The sequence below is a fragment of the Drosophila albomicans genome, chromosome X (assembly GCF_009650485.2).
Source record: "Drosophila albomicans strain 15112-1751.03 chromosome X, ASM965048v2, whole genome shotgun sequence".
NCBI classification, from domain to species: domain Eukaryota; kingdom Metazoa; phylum Arthropoda; class Insecta; order Diptera; family Drosophilidae; genus Drosophila; species Drosophila albomicans.
This window is the reverse complement of record NC_047627.2, coordinates 21476779-21499172: the sequence shown is the minus strand read 5'-3', so window position 1 is coordinate 21499172 and position 22394 is coordinate 21476779. Positions and strand designations below refer to the sequence as shown.

At 36.4% G+C, this 22394-nt stretch overlaps 2 protein-coding genes across 5 annotated transcripts in view; one reads left to right on the top strand and one right to left on the bottom strand.

Moving 5' to 3' along the window:
* The window catches only part of LOC117577093 (runt-related transcription factor 1), a 55737-nt gene extending 44843 nt beyond the window's left edge, over positions 1-10894 (bottom strand). For all 4 annotated transcript variants that reach the window (XM_052004279.1, XM_034262198.2, XM_052004280.1 and 1 more), the window contains exon 1: positions 10620-10894. The gene's annotated coding sequence lies outside the window, so the exon portion shown is untranslated. The remainder of the gene's footprint in view (positions 1-10619) is intronic.
* On the top strand, positions 6293-9396 carry LOC117577081 (villin-like protein quail). Its single transcript, XM_034262186.2, is given in 2 exon segments — positions 6293-8425; positions 8428-9396. Coding segments are annotated over 2 exon segments (2607 nt in total). The 5' UTR covers positions 6293-6787.
* Positions 10895-22394: the final 11500 nt, after the last annotated feature.

The following is a 22394-nucleotide window of genomic DNA, read 5'->3' as shown; positions in this document are numbered from 1 at the left end:
ATAATTGAAAGTATTAACTAAAGTTTCTATTTCAATCACTTCATATTTAAATTTGATTTTAAAATGATAATTATCCCCAAATGCTGGAAGCACTCTTTAACTCTCTTTCTTTTATTCTTGCCTTTATATTATTCGAAATTATTATCCGAAGCTTATGTTTCAATCACTTAAAAGCTAATATATTCTTTTAGGTTACAGAATCTTCCAATTCCTTTTAGCATTGCATTAATCAATCTCTTGTATCTGAAATTATTATATCAAATATTTGTTTAAATCTGGAATACTTTAAATTATTATCTCAGCACTTGAACACTTTTTAAAACTGTCTTAGTAAATCATATTTATAATATTTGGAAATCAATCGCAAAACATTTATATTTATTATATTTATTTCAAATAATTATCCGAAGTGTACATTTCTATCACTTAATACCAAAAACGGTTTTTCTATTGATTGTCTCAAATGCTTTGAAACTTAAAAAAATAAATTTATATTATGTAAATTTATAATATTAAGTTTCTGTTTTAACTACATCATATCAAAAGAGTTTTTGTATTAATAAAGCTATAATATAAAAAACGATTATATCAAATTGTTGTTTAGACCACATATAAGTTAATATATTATTTTACATTGATAAATATTTAAAGATGCTGTCGCCTTATATATAAAATACATTACAGTATGTATTATATTATTATTACTCTAAACGACAATAAAATGTGAAAATTATATCACAAAGTTTCGTTTCGTTAATTGTTGAGAGAATAAATCATTTATTGTATATTTAAGTGAACTATTTTCAATATTTCAATTGATCAAATTGACAATATTGAATATCAAAATAATTAAATTTTCTAGCAAATTGAAATTCTAATGTAGCTTTGCAGTCAATATATAAAACATGTTTATTACTTTAGTACTTTGTGCCAATTAAAATTTTGTAAAATATGTAAATACTTTTCTAAACATTAAACAAATTTACTTAGCTATTTTTAAAACGAAATTTATATTGCAGATTCCATGAAATTATTGCAAAATTATGGAAAGTGAATATTTTAAATACATTATTCTTCCTTTGCTCAACAGCCAACAAAATGATGTCAACATTTCATTTAAGAAATTGCGTTTCCTGTGTTCAATTAAATTTGGATATTTTCACGTTTCTCACGTTCAAAAATATATTATTTAAGAAATGATTTGAGCAATTTCACGTGTATTTAATAAAAAAAGCTTTAAGCCAATTTTGCCTTGGCTATTTAAGAATTCTCTGGTCAGATTCAGATTCGATTTGAGTTTGGGTCGCCGTCTCGGGAATTGGGCTCATTGCGTGCGAAGTGCGTTTGGGAGAAAATATATGTGAGAGCGAGTGTGTGTGTGTGTGTGTGTGTGTGTGTGCAAAAGGATGCGTCTACTTTCCGCTGTCCACTGTCTGATGTCCTGTTGTCCAATTGTCCAGTGTCTACTGTGTCTGTTTCTGTTGCGGAGAATGTCAGAAATGCGTGTGAAAAATAAACGAGATTTTCGCAACGCGCTTTTGATATTTTTGCATGACAGAAGCCAAATGAGAAAATGCGATTTTCCGCATTGCTCCGGCCAATGACATGGGCATGGACATGCCGGCAATAGCCACCGACAGTCGACAGGCAACCAGCCAGCCATCCCGATGTCCAATGGCCTACCAACTTAATGTGTTGGCGTTTCCTGACACACACACCCACACACACACACACACAGTCGTATATATGGACAGACAAATGCAAATGCACACATGATGAGCAGACTCCTCTCACAAAGACACACGGCTCACAGATAATTTTTACAATTTGCAGCAATGCGTTTTTAATTTAAATCGATAAAAGATGCATTCGCACAAAAACAAACCAGACGAAGAGGACAGCAACAACAACAGCAACAACAACAGCAACAGCAATAATAATACAATGCAAAATAATTGCAAGCAACCCCCAATAAAACATCCTCTGCATCATCCTTCAACCATCAAAACCTGCCATACACAATGCACTATCTATCGTGGTCTCCATTCAACTTTTGCGACTTTTAATTATGACAGGCAACAAAAAACAAAAAAAAACATCATTAAACACCGAAAAAATGTTGTTTTATTTATTTAATAAAATCGTAATTCAATAATGGAAATGTTTGAAAATTTGTTTTAATAATAGTAGAAAAAAAAATAAAATAGTTTCAATTTCAATTTAAGAGAGAAGCAATTCCAAAGTTGCAAGTTTTCCTCAATTTAATAAAATCATAATTTAATAATACAATTATTTTTTAAATGTTTTTTATATATGTATAGAAAACTGAAAAATATTTAATTTTAATGTTTATAAAACAGACAAAAAAATCTTTTTTTTTTATTTAACTGTAATTCGTTTATTGAAAATAATTTTAATAATAATAGAGAAAAACCTTTGATATATTTCAGTTTAATTTAAGAAAGTTGCAACCAATTTAAAGCGAAAAAAAATAGTATTTAATAATTTAAATGAAATGAATTCAGTTTAGAGAGAAAAATAAATTTGTTATCTTTAATCGCGTTCACACTTTGCAAAACGCTCACCAGAGACTAGTAAGAGATAAAGATAAAGATATAATTTTTTTTTCGACAGCACTTTTTATGTTTGCACTCAGATCAATTTTGTTGTAAATTTTTTCCACGTAAAAATTCATAAAAGAAGCAAAATTTTGAAGCTAGAGCTAAAGAGTAACAACTTCAGTATTTAATACCTATAAATTCGGTTGCGATCATTTAAAAAGTTATTTAAGAAATACTTTTGTATGGGGAAAAACGGCAACTTACTACGAATCTTAGTAGCTTTGGATGAAAACGGTATTTTTGAATGTAGAACTAAATCAATTTACCAAAAAATAGCATTTGACACAGTATATTTTGCGGTATATTAATTTTAGTTGGTACATTTTGAATGTATTACTATATCTGTATACCAAATGTAATCTTTAATATAGTTTAGTATTTTTGTGGTATATTAGTTTGGTATATTTTAAGAATAATACCGCACAGCTTTGCTATTATTTAAACTCGGTATAGCTTTCCTACTTGGTTTCTTTCAATTTCAATTCAATAAAATCGTTATTCAATAACATACATTTTTATGTTAAAACTGATTGTCACAAAAATAGAAAAATCTATTATATCATTTCAATTTGTAAGCATTTTATATGTTTTTATGAAGCGCAAAAACAAAATTATGTAATTGTATCTAAATAAATAAAATGAATTCAGTCAAACTTCAAAAATTTGTGATATTCAGAATGTTTATTAAATACCCAAGAAATGCGTTTTTCTCTTTTCAATCTACTTAAATCGTAATTCGATAATAGAAAACATTGAAAATGAATTTTTATAATAATAGAAAAATGTACTATATTTTTTTTCACTTTAATTCCCAAACAATATGTGTGAGTAAATATTGTAGAATGAATTCAGTTAAGCTCGGACAAAAAACAGAAATGTGTTATTTATTTGTTATAATGTATTTTAGGCTGGCATTTTGTGTTATTTGACAATAATTGGCCAATATTAGGCGGCCATAAATATAAATTTAAATTAAATATAATTTAATTAAATATTATCTGTTAAGCCGTTCAACTAACGTTGCAAAAAGTGTTGCCTACATTTGAGCGTCGGCATCGTCGTCGGCAACGGGAATTCAATGCAAAATCGTTTCGCTTCGCATTGTTATTGTTGTTGCAATTTGTTTTGTTTTTGATTTGACTGCCTTACCACACACACACACACATACACACCGGCACGCACACACACGTGTTTTCGCATACGTACATTTGTGTTTATTTTATTTTATTATTTTTGCTCTTTTGCGGTCAACGAGTTGGTTGACCACTTTCAAATACAACTAAAGCCAGAAGAGCTACGCCCAATGCGCCTCAAAACAACACAAAATACAAAATTAAAAAACAGTCAGCAAAAAAAAACAACAAAATAAAATAAAATGAAATAAAAACAAAAAAACAAACAACTTGAGTGGTGAGCTCTGCTCTGATATATTTTCCCCTTTTTCGCTTCGAGTTCAATTCGATTCGATTCGATTCGTTTCGATGCTGCACTCTTCCCTTCTCTTGATTACGAGTGTATGTGCAATATTTATTTGTATTTGTATGTGTTTTTTTTTTATTATTTATTTTTGTTTGTTGCAGTCGCTTTTTTAAATATCGCATGTCGTCTGCCTACACAGTTGATTTAAACGTTTTACACCCGATTTTTTTTTTTTTTTTTGCTTTTGTATTTTATTTTTTATTTTTGCTTTCTCACGCGGTTTGTTTGTTGTGGTTGTTGCTGGTGTTGTTGTTGTCGTTTCTTTTTTTTTTGTATTTTTTAGTTGGTTGCCCGTTGGGTTAACCGTTGAATTATCAATTTCGCGGTAGAACTTGCGGTGCATAAGTGCGGTTCACCAATGAGTTTTCGAAGGTATCATATTATACTGTTGTTGTTGTTGTTGTTGTCGTATTTCCATTCATTCATTTTTTTTCTGCCTTCTGTTTATTTTTATTGCTCGTCGGTGTTGTTGTTGTTGTTGACCATTTGTCAGACCGAAATGAATACGTTAAATTTTAATTAATTACATTAAGTAAAAATTGTTCATCGCGTTCATTTTGTGTTTGCATTTTGACATGTGAAGTGGGTCATTAAATGTTCTTATTCGGCCTGAAAACATGTAGTTTGTTTTTGTTTTTTTTTTTATTATTAATTTCCCCTATTTTTTCGATTGGTATTCTCATGTTGTTAATCGCTTTGTTATTTTTTCTCTTGGCCATGACATTGAGTATTTTACAAAATGTATTCACAATTTTTTTACAGTTTTACAGTTTTGCCATCAACAACAGCCATTTGATAGCTAAAGTGTTCAAATTATAAGGTTTCCCCAGTTATATTGGCATTATTTTGAGTAATATATAATAATGCATTCTTCGTATTGTAAATTAATCTTAGATTGACCCATAAATCAAGCATTTAAAATGCAGTTTATTAATCATAAAATGTTGATAATGAAACAGCTTTGTAAAGCTTTATTTGTATATCATTTAAAACGCAACTCATTCTGCAATTGTTTAAAATTTCGCTACTAAAATGCTGTTGTCAATATTCCATATAAATGTTGAAAATGTTGAAATTTACTAAAATTATTTTGTGAATCTTGCAGAGTTATTAAATGTTGAAATTATTTCAAACATATGTCAATCTCTGCGCACAAAAATAAACAAAGAATGTGGAATATAAATACATACAATAAAAACAAATAATAAATGATGTCAAGCAAGAAATTAAAATGCTGCAAAATTGATGTGAGCAAGAAATGATTTTAAAATAAATGAATATATAAAATGATAAATTTAGCCACCATAAAATATTATTTGTTAACACAAATCTTTATACAATATTTATTACTTCAATTCATCAATTAAAAATCAATGTTTTGTCAACAGTTTTTTGGTGTTTAACTATTTTCATTGCTGTAAAAAGTTTCTTAAATCAATCTGCACTTATTTTTAAAACTCTTTCACTACAAAAATTTTTGAACGCGAGAAATTCGATCAGAGAATTACACATTTCACACAACATTTCAAATTGATGGATTGCTAATTATCTTGATTTCAGTTAGTTAAAAAATAGTTTTGCAATTTTATTTATAATTAATATGAAATATTTACCTATTTACTATTCAATTTTTGTTTAAATTGTATCTGATATTTCTAAATTACATTGTCGGGAGCAGCAGACAGCGCATGTTAATGCAATGCTGTGACAGCGTCTGCCAGCAGCGCTGCATCTGCCGGCAGCGCTGTATGCTCTCTGTTAGCGATCGCTTGCAGTTCGATCGGCTAATTGTTTGTCACTCTTGTTTGACTCTTCAATTGTAAATTGCTTGTATATCGTGTCGGTGGCGAAGCTTGAAAGTGTTCAAGTCACAGCCAAATAATCCAAAGTGGTGGTTACATATACGAACATATGTGCCATTTAATAAACATTTAATTTGAATTCGCGTGTTTTATTTTTATAAACAATAGACGTGCGAATAAAAGCTACTAAAAAAGCTTAGTAGCTCAACATTTGGAGGCCCGGCGAGATACATACTCTCGCTAAGTGTTGTGAATGCAATTGATTTGCATAGATAATTAGTGAAGTGATTAATAAACCATAACAATCAGTGAAACATTAAACATTAAAGTGCAAAGTGCTCGAGAGTGCAAAGAGAGATATATATATGTACATATGCATATATATTTAACAAGCGGTGCATTTCTATTCTTGCATTCTCCGTTGTTTGCGCATGTTCGCCGCTGCTTCGTTGCTTACACACCTTCTCCGCTCTCCGTCGCTTGTCTATGCTCTCCGCTACTCCGCTGTCGCAGCTACGTGCATTGCCCTTCAATCTTGCTGCTCTCTCTTATGCTCTCGGGTTGTGTGATTTAAATCAGCTAATCAACTGATTAACTTTGAACTGCTGCTGTGCGTAAGCAACTCGCGAGCGTTTGTGATCGCGGTTTTGACGCGGTTTCCGTGGTGCGCTTCACTTTAAGCTGCTGCTGTGCTTAAGCAACTAGCGCGCGTCTGTGATCGCGAGTTTGACGCGTTTTGTCTTGCTTTGAACTGCTGCTGTGCTTAAGCAAACCGCGCGCGTTTGTAGTCGCGATTTGATGCGTTTTTCTTGCTGCGCTGCACAGTAAATTTGATACACAAAGTGAGCAATTGCCAGTTAGCACAAGTGCGGTTAACGGCTAAAAATGGAAAACTCGATAAACGAGCAAGCGACTACTGTCGAAAATCGCGCGCGGTTTTTCAAGCGGAAGGTTTTATCGCTTTATGATAGCCTTGTGAGACTCGATGCGTCACTTTCTGAAGTTAAGCTAGCTGCGTTTAATTCATCTGAATTAGCAGTACGGTTGGAGCTATTAGAACGTGCTCAAGCTTCATTTGACTTAGCTCAGAATGCTCTAGAGGAGATCGACTATAATGAGATCGGTAGTGAAACGCGGGACAATTTCGATGAGCGTTTTCTTGAAGTGAAATCGCGTGTTCGGACGCATTTTGACAGTCGTGAGCGTCAATTGATTGGGTCGCCCACATCGCGGCGTGATGAGACCATCGATCCTTCGGCTAATGGCCTCGGTGCCCGCGCTAATAGACGTCGTCTACCCGAGCTCAAACTTCCCACGTTCGGTGGAGATTATAAGGAGGTGCGTCCAAACACAATACCCGACTTGAAGGTGGATGCCACATTCCGCCAGGTGCCGAAGCATGCGTTAACCTTTGAGCTGTGGAAGATCGACGAGGTTCGCCTAGAAGCCGTTGCTCGAGCACAATATGGAACATTCTACGACAACTGTGCGTACATCATTTATGCATCGAGTTTAGTGGGACACTATGCGAATCACGAGACCATCACACGCGAGCAAAAGCCGAATGTGCCGTTGGAGCGTTACATACATTATTGGCTGGGCAGCAATATCAGCGAACAGAATCGCTCGAATGTTGTGCACAAGATTCAGGAGCTGGACTCGTATCTAGGCAATGTGGCGTCCATTTATCGCGAGACGCAGAATCACGAAAGCGCACGCTTTCTCTCCTACTTCAAGAAGGGCTACGATGTACTCTCTGGCGCCTTGATCAACTCGGTTCAAAAGGTGCGCCTCTTTCAGCTGTACGGTCGCAAGTGGCTGCATGCTATTGAGCTGGCTGAGATTGAGTGGTCACACTTCAATTCGGATTACATCATGGTGCTGCAGATGGAGGCCATCACCTTTGTGTGGATTGGACGCTCGAGTGCCTCGATTGAGCGTCGAAGTGCGGTCGCCTGGGTGCAGCGACAGCGTGGCAAGGATTCTGGCACTATTTGTATCGTTGGCGATGGCTACGAGCAGTCGATGAGTGCGGAGCACAAGCAGGCATGGAATATGGTGTTGCCACTGCAGCAACGTCGTGTCTTTCAATCCAATCAGCAGCTGGACAGCAACAGCTATGACTCCAAGATTAATGACGATATCAATGGCAGCAGCAACAAGTTTCGCATTTACAAGTGCAATCAACGTGGGCGATTGCATCTCGATCAACTGCACGTGGGCATGCCCAGCAAGGATGATCTAAGCGATGCGCATGGCGTCTATCTGCTCGACAACTATGGTCAAAGCATTTGGCTGTGGGTTGGCGCCCAAGCCACTCAAGCGGATGCTCTCACGGCCATGGGCAATGGGCGTGCATTTGTGAAGAAAAAGAAGTATGCAAACAGCACGCTCGTGGTGCGTGTGCTCGAGGGACAGGAACCCGTGGAGTTTAAGCGTTTGTTTGGCAACTGGCTGACGGTGTGGCAGGATAGCACACGAGGCCACAAGCCTGTTTCCATCAAGTTTGGCAAATTTGGATGCGGTTTCTGCTGTGCGAACTCCCCAAGATGGCAGCGGACACACAGTTGGTGGACGATGGACGTGGCGAGCGTGTTTTGTATCGCATCTTTGGCGATCAACTGGTCGAGCTGCCGGCCACCAAAGTGACGTTCTTCACCACCAACTCCTCCTATGTGGTCAAGTACACCGTTCAGTGTGCCACCGTTGTGGCCGCTGATCTGGCCAGTGTGGGCGTCAAGAGTATCATCTACCAGCGTAACGGTTCGGAGGCATCTGCGGAGACAATTGCCAAGGCAGATAACTTTGCCATGGCTATTTTCGAGTCGATGCAAGGTGCGGAGGCGATGTTTGTGCAGCTCTACGAGTTCAATGAGACGCCACATTTCTTGCAGCTCTTCGAGGGCAAACTGATCATAATGCGAGGTCAACGCAGCGAGCTGCTGCGCTCCAATAACAATCACAATTGGGACTTCAAGACCAATATTATGCTGGAGACCTTTTTGCTGAAGATCTATGGCGATGCCAGCTACAACTCCAAGGCTGTCGAAGAGCATCCATTGTCAGCGATCAGCTCCAAGGATTGCTATAATATTAATAGTCGTCCATTCCTATCCATTTCAGAGAGTCCTGACGATTTGGATGTGCTGACTCCCGCTCATCTATTGTTTGGTGGTCCTCCAACCGTGATTCTAGAGCCCGACCTAACTATGCTGGACTACAATCGGTTGGATGGTTGGCAGCGTGTCACTCAGTTGCAGCAGGTCTTCTGGAAACGATGGCGGGAGGAGTATCTGACTCTTCTCCAGCAAAGATCGAAGTGGCGCACTTCTGATCGTCGTCTCCAAGTCAACGACTTGGTCTTGGTGAAGGACGAAAACTTGCCTCCTCTTCGGTGGCCGCTAGCCCGTGTCATGGCGCTCATCCCTGGCAAGGACGGCGAGTGTCGAGTTGCCGACTTAAAGACGACGTGTGGCAGCACCGGAGAGCCATAAACAAACTCTGTCTACTGCCCCTGAAGGATGATGTTGAAAGATAGGCTTTCAACGGCGGGAGTATGTCGGGAGCAGCAGACAGCGCATGTTAATGCAATGCTGTGACAGCGTCTGCCAGCAGCGCTGCATCTGCCGGCAGCGCTGTATGCTCTCTGTTAGCGATCGCTTGCAGTTCGATCGGCTAATTGTTTGTCACTCTTGTTTGACTCTTCAATTGTAAATTGCTTGTATATCGTGTCGGTGGCGAAGCTTGAAAGTGTTCAAGTCACAGCCAAATAATCCAAAGTGGTGGTTACATATACGAACATATGTGCCATTTAATAAACATTTAATTTGAATTCGCGTGTTTTATTTATAAACAATAGACGTGCGAATAAAAGCTACTAAAAAAGCTTAGTAGCTCAACATACATCTTGTTTTACATCACCAATTAGTAGAGAAAAATTATATACGTAAATGCTTTTAAAAAAGTTTAGAAAATAAATAATAGATAATTACTATTAATAGTAAAATTAATTTTTATTTTTCAAGACTACTTTACTAAAATTTCAATAATAATAAATTATCTACAATTAACAAAAAGCTTTACCAAAATAATAATAATCAAGTATAGATAGTTTAATTTTTATAGTATTAATATTATAAATTATATATACATACATATGTTAATGTAAATATAAAGTATATAATTGATTATTATTATAAATTTAAAGTAATACTCATAAAACCACACACAAAATTAATGCTAATATTTAAAGAAAATCATAAAATTATGATAGATGGAATTTTCAAAAAAGCTTGACTTCTCATAAAGCGCAATCTATGTTTTTTTTTAATAATAATCTATAGCAAATAAACTTGGATTGTGTTTCACTTTTGATAACGGAAACTGCAAATAATATTTAAGAAACGTTCTTCATAAAGAACAATCTAAGTTTTCATCACTATAACTTTTTTATAATAAGTTTCATTACATTGTGTTTTATGAAGAGTTAGTATACTATATAATAGTATTTAAAAAATCTTCTTTATGAAGCACAATCTAAGTTTTCTTCCCTTATTATTATTATTATTTCTAAATACAGTTAAAGTAAATTTCTTAAGAAATATTTCACATTATTTTGCACTAGAATTGAGTCGAGTTATTTAGCTGCTAACAAACGACATTTTCACCTCAATTTGATCAATTAGTTGTTAATTTTTAAAGGAAATCTTGTACTTACCCTAGGTGAAAGAATTCAGCTGTAGCTGTGGCCAATGATGGGCTTCAAGATTGTTGCACAGTTATATCAAGATGTTTGTTTATATTGCGAACAAGTTGTGATTGCCACTTTGGAGTAGTTGCCTTTGGGAATTTCTTTTCTTTGCGGCTGATCAGAAGCCGCACTTGATGCAAGCCATAGGCGACATTTAAGCCAACTTTTTGTTGTTGTGACACGAACAGAAAAAATCACACACAATTTTTTGCCTTGTTTTCAGATACAGATAGAACTTTGTTGTATATTCAGGAAAAAAAAAAGAAAGATGATTATTTTTGTATTTTTGTATTTTTGTATTTTTGTGGCAATTCAATTGATAATAAACCGCGTTTGCTTGCTGCGTTGCAAAGACGACGACGACGATGACGACGATGACGACGACGACGCAAAACGAGAACGAGAACGATTGATACGAAAAGCCCGGAGCGGAACGGAAACGCGGCCGGCGAGTTAGTGGTCAGAATGCAAAGTGACACATGGAGCTTCAGCAGCTGCAGATGCTGCTTGATGTTGCCGATGTTGACGATGACGATGACGATGCCGATGTTCACGATGTTGACGATGGCAATGCGGCCAATGCTGCCCCCAAGTGTTGACTCCAAGTGCATTCGGCAAATGGAAACGAAGCCGCCTTTTTTTTTTGAGTGCACCGAGAGCCGAATGCCAAATACGAACGCAAAAGACGAAGCACACGAAAAACACGATGTGTTGCCCCTCAAAACAAAAAGTACGTATATTAAATGTTGCTCTACTCTTGTTGTTGTTCTTGTTGCTGTTGTTGCTGTTGCTATTGCTGTGGCGCTGTTTGCTGCGTGCGTGCGCTTTGAACCGGTTAACAGCACAATTGCAAATGATAACAACGCACACGGAATGAAAATGCTTCGTGAAAATTTTCGAAATTTTCACACAAAAAACTTTTCAAATTTTCAAAGCAGCGACACGACGCCGTCGTATGTGTGTGTGTGTGTGTGTGTGTGGCATGTACGCCTACACACACACACACAGACACAGACATACTCGCATGTCTGTTTTGGTTTTAAATAACTCAAAAGGGAAATTGAGTTTGAGCGCAAAAATGGGATTTGAGCGAGCTGCTTTTACTACGTGTGTGTTTACAGATTTATGCAACAATTAAAAGCGACGATAAATTTACATGTGTATTGGTGTGAGTGCGCGCGCGCGCCCCGGAAACGGAAATGCTCAGCTCAATAATAAGTGTGTGCGAGTCCCGAGCTAAGAGAGACTAGACTTTTGTTTTTTTTTTTTTTTTTTTTTTTCTTTTTTGGTCAGTTTCGCGCGAAGACAGCAAATAAGTTTTGCTTTTTTTTTTGTTTTGTTTGTGAGTGATTGAAGTGTGGGAAAGAGGGGAAAAGGGGGGGGAGAGACTTGTGGTCAGCTGGGGAGCTCGGACTTTAAGGTCAACCCCCGTTTTGTTGTTGCTGGCCAGCTTGGTCACTTGGTCAAGGGTTGGCGCTCACTCACATTTTGCTCATTTCGATTTCCTCATTTCCTCATTTCCTCGTTTCCTCAAACGCTTTCCGGTTTTTCAAAAGGCAATTTTCACTCAAAATCAGGTTTCATTTCTACACCAAAAATACATAAATTTACCATCATTATCAACAGAAACGGGTTGAGCTGCGAGCCTTCGAGCCTTCGAGCTGCGCATCACAGTTCTAGAAATGAGAAAAACCACCCAAAAAAACACCCACATGAGGCCACGTCGCTTGGCGGTTGGGGGGCAAATGAAGCGAGATGGCTATATTAATGAATGCGTGTGTGTGTTTGTATGTGTGAGTGTGGCCCACATGAGCGAAATACTCATTATCATAAACAACAACAGCAACAACATCGCCAACAGTAGCAACAGCAACAGCAATGAGCAACGGGCAACCATCCACCGAACAAAATGTTCGCTGCAACATTTTACATAATATACAAGAAACATTTCACTGCTTAAACACACACACACACACACACACTCGCACACACACTCACATACACTCGTGCTCATTTACTTATGTATATGTAGATATATCGCCATAGTTGGCAAATTTATACATATAGTTAGAGAATACAAAACGCCGCTCAAATTATATACAACTCAAAAGCTTCGACTCAGGCACAGTTGAGAGTAGTTCACATATACATATACATATATATAAATATGTACTGTATGTGTGTGTGTGTGCGTGTTGTAGTTTTGCATATAAAATGGATTTTAAACTATTGAGAAAACTATCGCATAGTCAACGCCATTCGCCACATTAGTTTGCAGCTGCGTTTCGACTTGAAACATTGCGGATTGCTAAAGTTGCTTGCACAACCTCCACGTCTCCCCTTCCCATTCCCCCTCCCACTCACACACACACACACACAAGCACTGTTCATTGTGTCCGCTGGGAGCCTCAGCGATAGTTTTGATTGGAGGTGAGTTCGAGTTTTGTTTGCTGGAATGAGTCGCTGACTATGAATGTGAATGTGACTCTGAATACGAGTATAACTATGTGTGTGTGTGTGTGTGTGTGTGTGTGTGCTAGTGTGCGTGCGACAGCGAGAGCAAAGCGAGACTGTACTTAACTATGCAAGTGCCGAACACACAACTCTATTTAAATTGATTGTTCTTTATTTTCTATTCATACATATCCACACATGTATTATTTTTAAACAAGTCCTGCACAGTGGAACCAAATTTCACCTGTTCGCATTTGCAAGTGCAACAACTTGAAAATCCTTCATCCATACAAGTTTTATTAGGTGTGATTTTAACATATTTGTTTCATCATTAAAAGTCTTAGAAACATTGCTAAATTTTATATATTAAATTATCACCACTAATTTTTATATTTATATTAGTAATTTATATACAATTTAAATATATAAAAGAAATCAATCGATACTAACTAATACTAATCATTGATTTGAAGCAAATTGTGCTGACTCGACAAAGTTTTTAAGCCGTATTGTACTTTAAAGTATTAATTTAATATCACATTAGAATTCAATAAACAGGGAAATTTAAACTGTTCTAGCTTCTTCTTTAATATGAATAGAATTTGTTTTTACTTTGTGTACAAATTTGTAAATATAATTTTTCAATATTTCAAAGAATGTTAAATAATGTAATACTTAACTCTTCAAATGTTAAGTTATGAAATGTCATTTACTTAGCTTAACACTATTATCAAACATCAAAAATATTCCTGTCTTAAAGAATACGCCCCATATATAGTATATACAGTAGATGTAGACTACTGTCTACTGTCTAGGTAGACAAGATACCGTCGTTAAATCCGAAAGACCCACAAACCAAAAGTAGAAAAATAAAATTTTGTTTATTTTATGGTTGCCATAGGATTTTAAAACACAACTAATTTATTTTTGAATCAATTTAATTTGTATGGGGAGCCACGAAGTCATCGAGTTTTCGTCACAAAAACCGGACGGACTCTATAAGCGACGTCGTTATAACCGGATTCCACTATATATATAATTATGTATATATAAATACCACAAAAAACTTTAATAAATATGAAGGGACTTTGATATCCGCTTTTTATTTCTGAAAATTTGGTAATAATAATAATAAAATTAATAAGAGTAATAATACTGAGAATTATAGTTATTTATACAGAGGCGCCACAGAAAATATTTCAACTTCAACTCGAATCTCAATTTAATTTCACTTTTAAGAGGCATTTTGCTGAAATATTAATGAAACTTTTCTTATATATTTTGTTATATAATTTGTGATTGAACTGTGTTCAAAAAATAATATATTTTATTAATTATTATTAAAAAATAATACAAAATTATTCATTTGTCCTTTCTCGTGTAACTCACATTGCAGCAATATCTGAAATGAATTTCGTGGTCGAAACTAAAGACAGTTGATCAGTGTGCTGTGCGCGCTTGTTTCCACATGTGCTGCAAGCTGCTGCTGGCACACACACACACAGCTATCCACCAGCTATCCGCAGTTTGTGTGCGTGAGCTCAGAGTTCAGGAGTAGAGCAAGAGCAAGAGCAGACCATCATCAGCATTATCCTTACACACAAAACGGCCGCTGCCAAAGCGACCTTTTCCAACATTAGAGACAGCGACAGCAACGATGAGGGGGCGTGGCTCATATGGGGGCCACATACGTCGCGTATTTCTCTGATGGGCATTTCTAATTTTCAAGCAAACACACATGCGATGTGTGTGCGTGTGTGTGAGGCAGTGTTAATGATTAGAAAAAGCTTTGGCCAACGTTCGCCTTGCATTGTTGTTGTTGTTGTTATTGGGCTCGTATTTACTTCCTGACAATTAATGTGTGCAACATGCGCGTTTTAATTTAAAGCAACGCAACGCAATGCGAATCGAGGCGAGTCGAGGCGAGTCCTGGACTGCTTGCCATCCCCTTTTGGCCACCATCCCCCAAACGCGAAGGACTCGCGACTTTCAGCTAGAACTTTTTGTTGCTTTTTTGCAGCAATTTTAAATGGTTTTCCTCACACACACACACACACACGGGGCATCATTCCCTTTCCCATTCCCATTTCCAAGCAAAGTAAACCAAACTGAAACGAAAACCAGTTAAGCAAGTTTCACTCCAGAAACAGGACTACATACAAACATGAGATGTAGGCCGACCGCCACACACACACACACACATAGTGCGTGGCACAGGCTAGAGGCTAAAGAGTGTGGTGGCAAGGTGGTGTTGCATGGCTTGAATGGGGGCTGCTGCTGCTGTTGCAACGCACATGAGGTCGGCTAGTTCCGTTTGCTATCAATAGTTAGCCTAGGCGAAAAGGGGGAATATTTAGTTGCCCTGACAGCAAAAGTAAGCCAAGGACTTGCAACACAAAATGCTACAGAAAAATAATGTAATAAACGAAACTATTAAATAACATAATACATTATAATATCATATATAAATAACACAAATATTGAATAAAAAACAGAAAAAATAAAGTAATAAACGAAATTATTAAATAAACAAGTAAGAAAGTTACAGTCGAGTGTGCTCGACTGTAAGATACCCGCTACCCACTAAAAATATACCAAATGATATGTTTGGTATATCGATATAGTACACCATTCAAAATATACCATAGACGGCACAATGTACCAGATTGTCGGCCAAAGCAACTAAGACCCCTAGTAAGTAGGCGTTTTTGCCCATACAAAAGTATTTCTTTCTGATCGCAACCAAATTTTCAGGAATCATAACTACTACAGTAATTATTGTATATACCAAATTTCGTAACTCTAGCTTGCTATTATTAGGCTTGTTATTCGATTTTTTGATTTGCGGGGGCGGAAGTGGGCGTGGCAAAAATTTGAAACAAACTTGATCTGCGTGCAAACATAACAAATGCTGTCGAAAAAGAATTATAGCTCTATCTCTTATAGTGTCTGAGATCCAGTGTTTCATACGGACGGACGGACAGACTGACAGACGGACAGACGGACATGGCTAGATCGTATCGGCTGTTGACGCTGATCAAGAATATATATACTTTATAGGGTCGGAGATGCCTCCTTCTACCTGTTACATACATTTCCTGTTGGCAGAAAGTTATAATACCCTTCTACCCTATGGGTAGCGGGTATAAAAACAGAAAAGTAATGTAATAGACGAAACTATTAAACAATACATTTTACCCACAATAATTTCAACTATTAAATAAAAAAGATTCTCTTTAAATACTATAACACCAAAATTTATCAACTTTTTCTCTTAATATCGAACTATATAAAACACCACATTTAATCAAACTTTTCTCCTAATTTCTATATAAATATAACACCAAATTTCATAAAATTATTCTCCTCATTTCGAACTAAATAAAATACTAAATTTAATCAAACTTTTATCCTAATTTCTATATAAATATAACACCAAATTAAATCATAAAAAGTGTCCCAACTTGTGTCTTAATGTGTGTCTAAAAATCATTGAAAACTAGTTTAAAAAATAATCGCAATTAATAATAAATAAATTTGGCTTGCTTTAACTACTAAATAATAATAATATTAATCTTAACAATACAATGAATTTCGCTTTAACTATTTTATAATTCTAATAATAATATTAAATAATAATATAATAATATTTCTTTCCTAAATGAACATCAAATGTAATCATAAATCAATTTGCTAATTTACAATTCATTTCATTCAAAAATGTATTTCTAAATTATATCTAAATTTGAATTCAATTTCAATTTAGCAGCATTCGTTGCATTAACATAAAGCACTTCAAACATTGTCTCCCATCTTCGTTTTCTTACGCGCTTCACTTTTGCGGCTTGTTTACATTTTGTGCCACGTGCCTCGTGCAAACGGAGCAACAACAACAACAATAACAACAACTTCAACAATATGTTGCACGACTGCAATGTACCCTATACAATATGCAATTGATTAACTGATTTAATTATAATATTCAAATTAATCATTATGCAGCTGAAAATGTTTAATAAGATTTGGAATAAATAAATTTGAGTGCAATGTATTTATTCTATTTGTATTAAAAAATAAATTGAAATTGTAATTTCTTCTGTGTGTTTCACTTATTTGATTGAACATCAAATTCATTAAATGATTTAACATTACATTAATAATTTTAAATCAGTGCGTGGTATCAGAAATCAACTCAAACGCTGCTGAGTAAGGAAAATGTCAGCACCAAAAGCATTTGCACTCAATTTTTTGCAGTTGGCAATTGCTCAGAGCAGTGCAGAGTTGTCAAGTTTCTGTGGGTGATTTTTAATGGAAATTTTGTACTAGATTATTTTGTGATAATATTACTTAGGTAATGTTTATGGTTAATTATTAAAAATAATTCTTTTTTCTTTCAAAATATATTAAAAAAGCTACAAAATTATATAATAAATATTCGAAATCGATAGCCAGTTTAAATTAATAAATATTATAATTAGTAAAAACAAAAATATAATATAAGAAAAATAAGAAATTACAGAATTTGAAATTTTTGTTTTAAGAATCACAATTTAACTTGTTCGTCTCAAATATTGTCGTTAAAAATGTCAAATTAAAATGATGTTGTTAGATATTTTTGAATTTTTCGTTTTTTTTATCTATGTGCATAACTAATTTCAATAGAGTCAACTGATTTCTTGTTTGCATTTAAGTCTTGATAAAATGTTGTGTACTATTTCCATATTATTCTTAATGCGACCTCAAAGATTTTTTAAGTCACAATATCACAATTAATGTAAAAATAATTATAATTATTAGAACACTGAAAAAAAAATAAACTAAACAATAATATACAGACTATTATATTTTTATAACATGAATTTGTATAATACAATATAGAATAAAATATTAATTTTGTCGTGCACTTATTTTATTATGAATGAATTAAGGATTTTTCGTAAAAATATTTAATTTTCTAATAATACTAAAACATTATAAATACCTAAATAAAGATGTTAATAATAATTATAGAAATTTAACAAAATATATTAGAAAAAATAGTAATTTGGAGACTATTATATTTTTGTAACATGAAAATATAAAACAAATTATTAATTTTGTCTTGATTTTATTTTATTATGAATGAATTCAAGATTTTTCGTATAAATAAGTTTTTATATAATAATACTAAAACATTATGTGTACGTAAATAAAGATGTGAATAATATTAATTATCGAAATTACAAAAATTTAAATATTTTTATAACATTTTATTACAAATTTATTATATTTTTATAACATGAATTTGTATAATACAATATACTCGTAAAACAAATTAAGGATTTTTCGTATAAATATTTATATGTATAATAATACTAAAACTTTATATGTACCTAAATAAAGATGTGAATAATATTTATTGTCGTAAATTAATAGTAACTAATTTATGATTAAATTTCTTTTAATACACATTCTAAACTACAGATATTTTCTAAATTTGTAAAGCGAGGTGGCAACCCTATGCGAGCAGAGCTGCGGAGCACATTGCTCTGCACTCGGCGGCCGCACTCGAAATCTCTGTTTATACTCACTCGAAAAACGAGCGTCCTCCTCAAACACACACACACTAACAGACACAGACACAGATGCAGAGTTGCAATGAGACAAAAACACACACACACACACACACACACACACAAACACATACAGGCACTAACACACTCACACTATGCCGCCCCATTGTCTGTGGAGCAGGCGGAGCAGTTGTTTTTCTAGTTTATTTCTGCGTCTTTTTTCTACTCTCTGTGGGCCACGAGAAAAATGGGATCCGCTGATTGGAAGAGGGCCGTTGACGATGCTGCTGCTTTTATAGTTTCCACCCAGGGTGAGAGAGAGCACACACTGTGTGTGCGGGTGTGCGAGTGTGTGTGTGCTAGTGTGCTAGTGTGTGTGTGCATGCTGTGTAGGTGGTCTACACCAGCAACGCCCCGACTCTATGCGCCTTCGTCCCCCTTCATCGTCGTCGTCGTCGTCGTCATCATGCTGCACTTTGTGGCCGTGTGCCACTGGCTGGCCTCGGTGGCGCCACGGCGGGGCATGCACCAACATGCAATGACTATGGCTGGACAATTATTTTTTTTTTTTTTTTGCTATTCCTTCTCAGCATGCAATGTGACGTATACGTAATATGCTTAAGCTATCAATTTTTTGGTATTGCTAATAATGTTGTATAGGGTATCTGGCAGTCGTTGCCACCCGGCAGCAGACGTCAACTGCCGCCATTTTTGTGTGCTCTAGTCTAGCAGTCTGTCTCTCTGCTGAGCTTGCAGCTTGCATCCGTCGTCGTCGTCGTTGTCGTTCTTTTTAGTTTTGTTTACACTTTTTTTTTCCACTCAACTTTTTTATTTTGTGCTTTGTTTTGTTTCATTTTTAACCAATTGGTAGGGAACATGCGCAGACAAAATTGCAAGTGCAAAAACCTGCCACCTACCTCGAACGTCAGCCACATTCCTCGTCCTCGTCCTCGTCTTCGTCCTCGTCGTTGTCCTTGGTCGTTTGCATTTGCTACACACACAAACACACAGTGCAGAGAGAAGTAAAGACAGGGTAGAGAGGTGGAAAGTGGAGGAAAAATAAGTGCAATGCAATGCAAAATTGTGAAAAATAGAAAAAGGAAAGTTTTCGTGCTTTTCATTTGCCAGCACTTTGGCAGCTCTTTGGTCCGGGGCGCATCTCTCTAAGTGGCGCCCCCTAGCGAGTGGTTTGGGTACACTGTGACGCTGCGCTGGTGGTGCGGCCTCCAGCGTGGCTGTGGTTGGCTGCTTTAGCTTCTGGGGGCGTCTAAAAAAAACACACCAACGACAACAAATATCAAAATAAGCAACAACAAAACGTAAAGAGGAGAAAAGACAGAAGAGAGTAGAGAGCGTAGAAAGTTGTGAGCGAGCAACTAAAAATGTAACAAGAAGCAATAGGAGACGGCGGAAGAGAAGGCGGTGGCGGGGGGAGGGGCATCACTATTAGTGTAGCATTAATTAGTTATGGCAGACGATTTTGAGGTTGCGCTTTGCTGCTGAAAGCTTTTTACTGTACGTCAACAGCATTAAAATATACACACACGACAGAAGAAGAGAGGAAGAGGAAGAGAGGAAGAGGAAGAGAGGAAGTGAGTGCCTAAAAAGCAAAGCAAAGTTGGTTGATTAGCAACGAGAAGGGGTTGCTTGAAACATCTTCTCAATACTTTGCGCGCACATATTTTAATTAAATATTTGTTTTGATTCTTTCAACTAGGCAAACATGAGATTACCCCCCCAAAATAAAAAAGGATTCGCCTTTAGTGTGGCGCACACTTGAGTGGCTTTCAATTAGTTGGGCCACAACTACAACTGAGCAAGGGGTGAAGGGTGATGGGGCGTGGGGGAGTGGGAGGGGGAGGAATGCCCTTCACTCTCTCCTCCACACACACACTATTCTTTAGTCTTCACTTTATTTGCTCGTATATTTATTTAAAAAGCAATAAATTCATAGCCAAGTTTTATGCGCAAAATATCTGAAAATTAAATGAGCATCTCATCCGTTTGACCATTCACCCACACACACACACACACACACAGAGAGAGAGCCTTGGGGTTGGTCAGCCCCTAAGTAAGGGTAGCACAGCTCTGTGCTATGTGCTTAAAGTCAATGGTGGTCAACAGTCGACAGGCAATGAAAAGCATTCGACCAGCTTCAAATGAAAAGACCCAAAGCTTAAGGCAAATAGCAATTCTCCAGGCATGCCTGTTGTTGTTCCAACCCCTTCAAAGGCACCGCATGCTTAAAAGACGGTGATCCAACAAAGTGTGTAAGTGTGCGGAGTAAGGGGAGCAAAGGGAAGCAAAGGGAGCAACTGACGTTCTTTGTCCGTCTGCGCTTTTTTGACCATTTCGTTCATTATCAACACCAAAAACTAAACAAAATTATTTGCCCTGCCGGAAGTTGGCAATAAATTAGTTGGGTTACACCGAATCCACCGACCGACCTTCTTCCACAGACCTTGTCCAGACATCCGCCATAAAGCATTCATAAATCCCAAAGTAAACTAGAATGAACAAACACACACATACACTTTCTATGTATGTGTGTGTGTGTGGGGTCTACGCAGACTCTTGTGTAACATGCGGTGGCCTTTATTCATTCATCCGTTCATTCATTTAACTCCTGACCATATTTTGCCTCCACTTTGCACTGGCACAGAGTACTTTATGGGTGTTCCACTTAGCCACCAACTCACCAGGCCACTCACCTCTCCCCTTCTCCTCCCCTCGGAGTACCTTTGCATAGTTTCACTTTTGCTTTCATTTTTCTTCCCCTCGCAGCACTTTGCATATGGCTGCGTAGAGCAAAGTCGCGTGTGGACGTCGTCGTCGCCATCGTCGCCATCGTTGTGTCATATCGTAAAGCTGAAAGCTGGACCTCAGTCTCTGAAATGGAATGGGGAGAGGGGAAGGGAGTGGGGGGACTGGGAAGTCACACTTGCTACCCCATTACTACTGTCCTTTGTCCACTTCGTTAGTTGTATTAGTGTGGCAATTGTTTGGATTCTCCCCCCATCTCGCATCTCTCCTCTATTTCTGTGTGTGTGTGTGTGTGTGTGTGTTTTTTTGGGCAGTCTGTGGCTTTTGTGAAAATGGAGATTCCAGGCAAGCGCTTTTCTTGTTGCTTGGCACGATAACAGCCAGAGGACTTTGCAACCTTAAATGCCCGTTCATTTAAGCATTCTACATACGAGTATGAACTTAACTGAATGGCAGTCATCGCACATAATCCTTCCAGTTTGTTTCACAAAATTAGCTTATTATATCATCGAGGGGTAACATAAATTGTTTAAAGTCACTCAAGAATTTATGCTGCAAATTTTATTCACTCCACAAAACATTCCTAGCAAATAATTAATTTTGTTTCTAAGCATCATATTTAAAATATTCCTAATCTACAACAATTTTATGCTGCTGAACGTGTCCATTCACAATTTCTTTCTCTCTCTCTCTCTTTTTGTCTAACTCAGCTGATATTCGACCGCAGCGATCGTTTGTGGCGCCATCTACACTTCATTGTTCCACGCACTTATTTCGGACTTTTCGAATCAGCCGAAAAATATGCAATGAATAGGACAGCATCAGAAATTGCGCCTGATTATTATGCAGAAGGAAATTGGCTTCAATTTTAAATTGCACTATTAAACTGAGTTACATATTTAAATAATAGTTTCATAATTGAAAACAAAGAAATCCCTTATTGAAATTATTAGTTTAATTAAAGTACAGACAT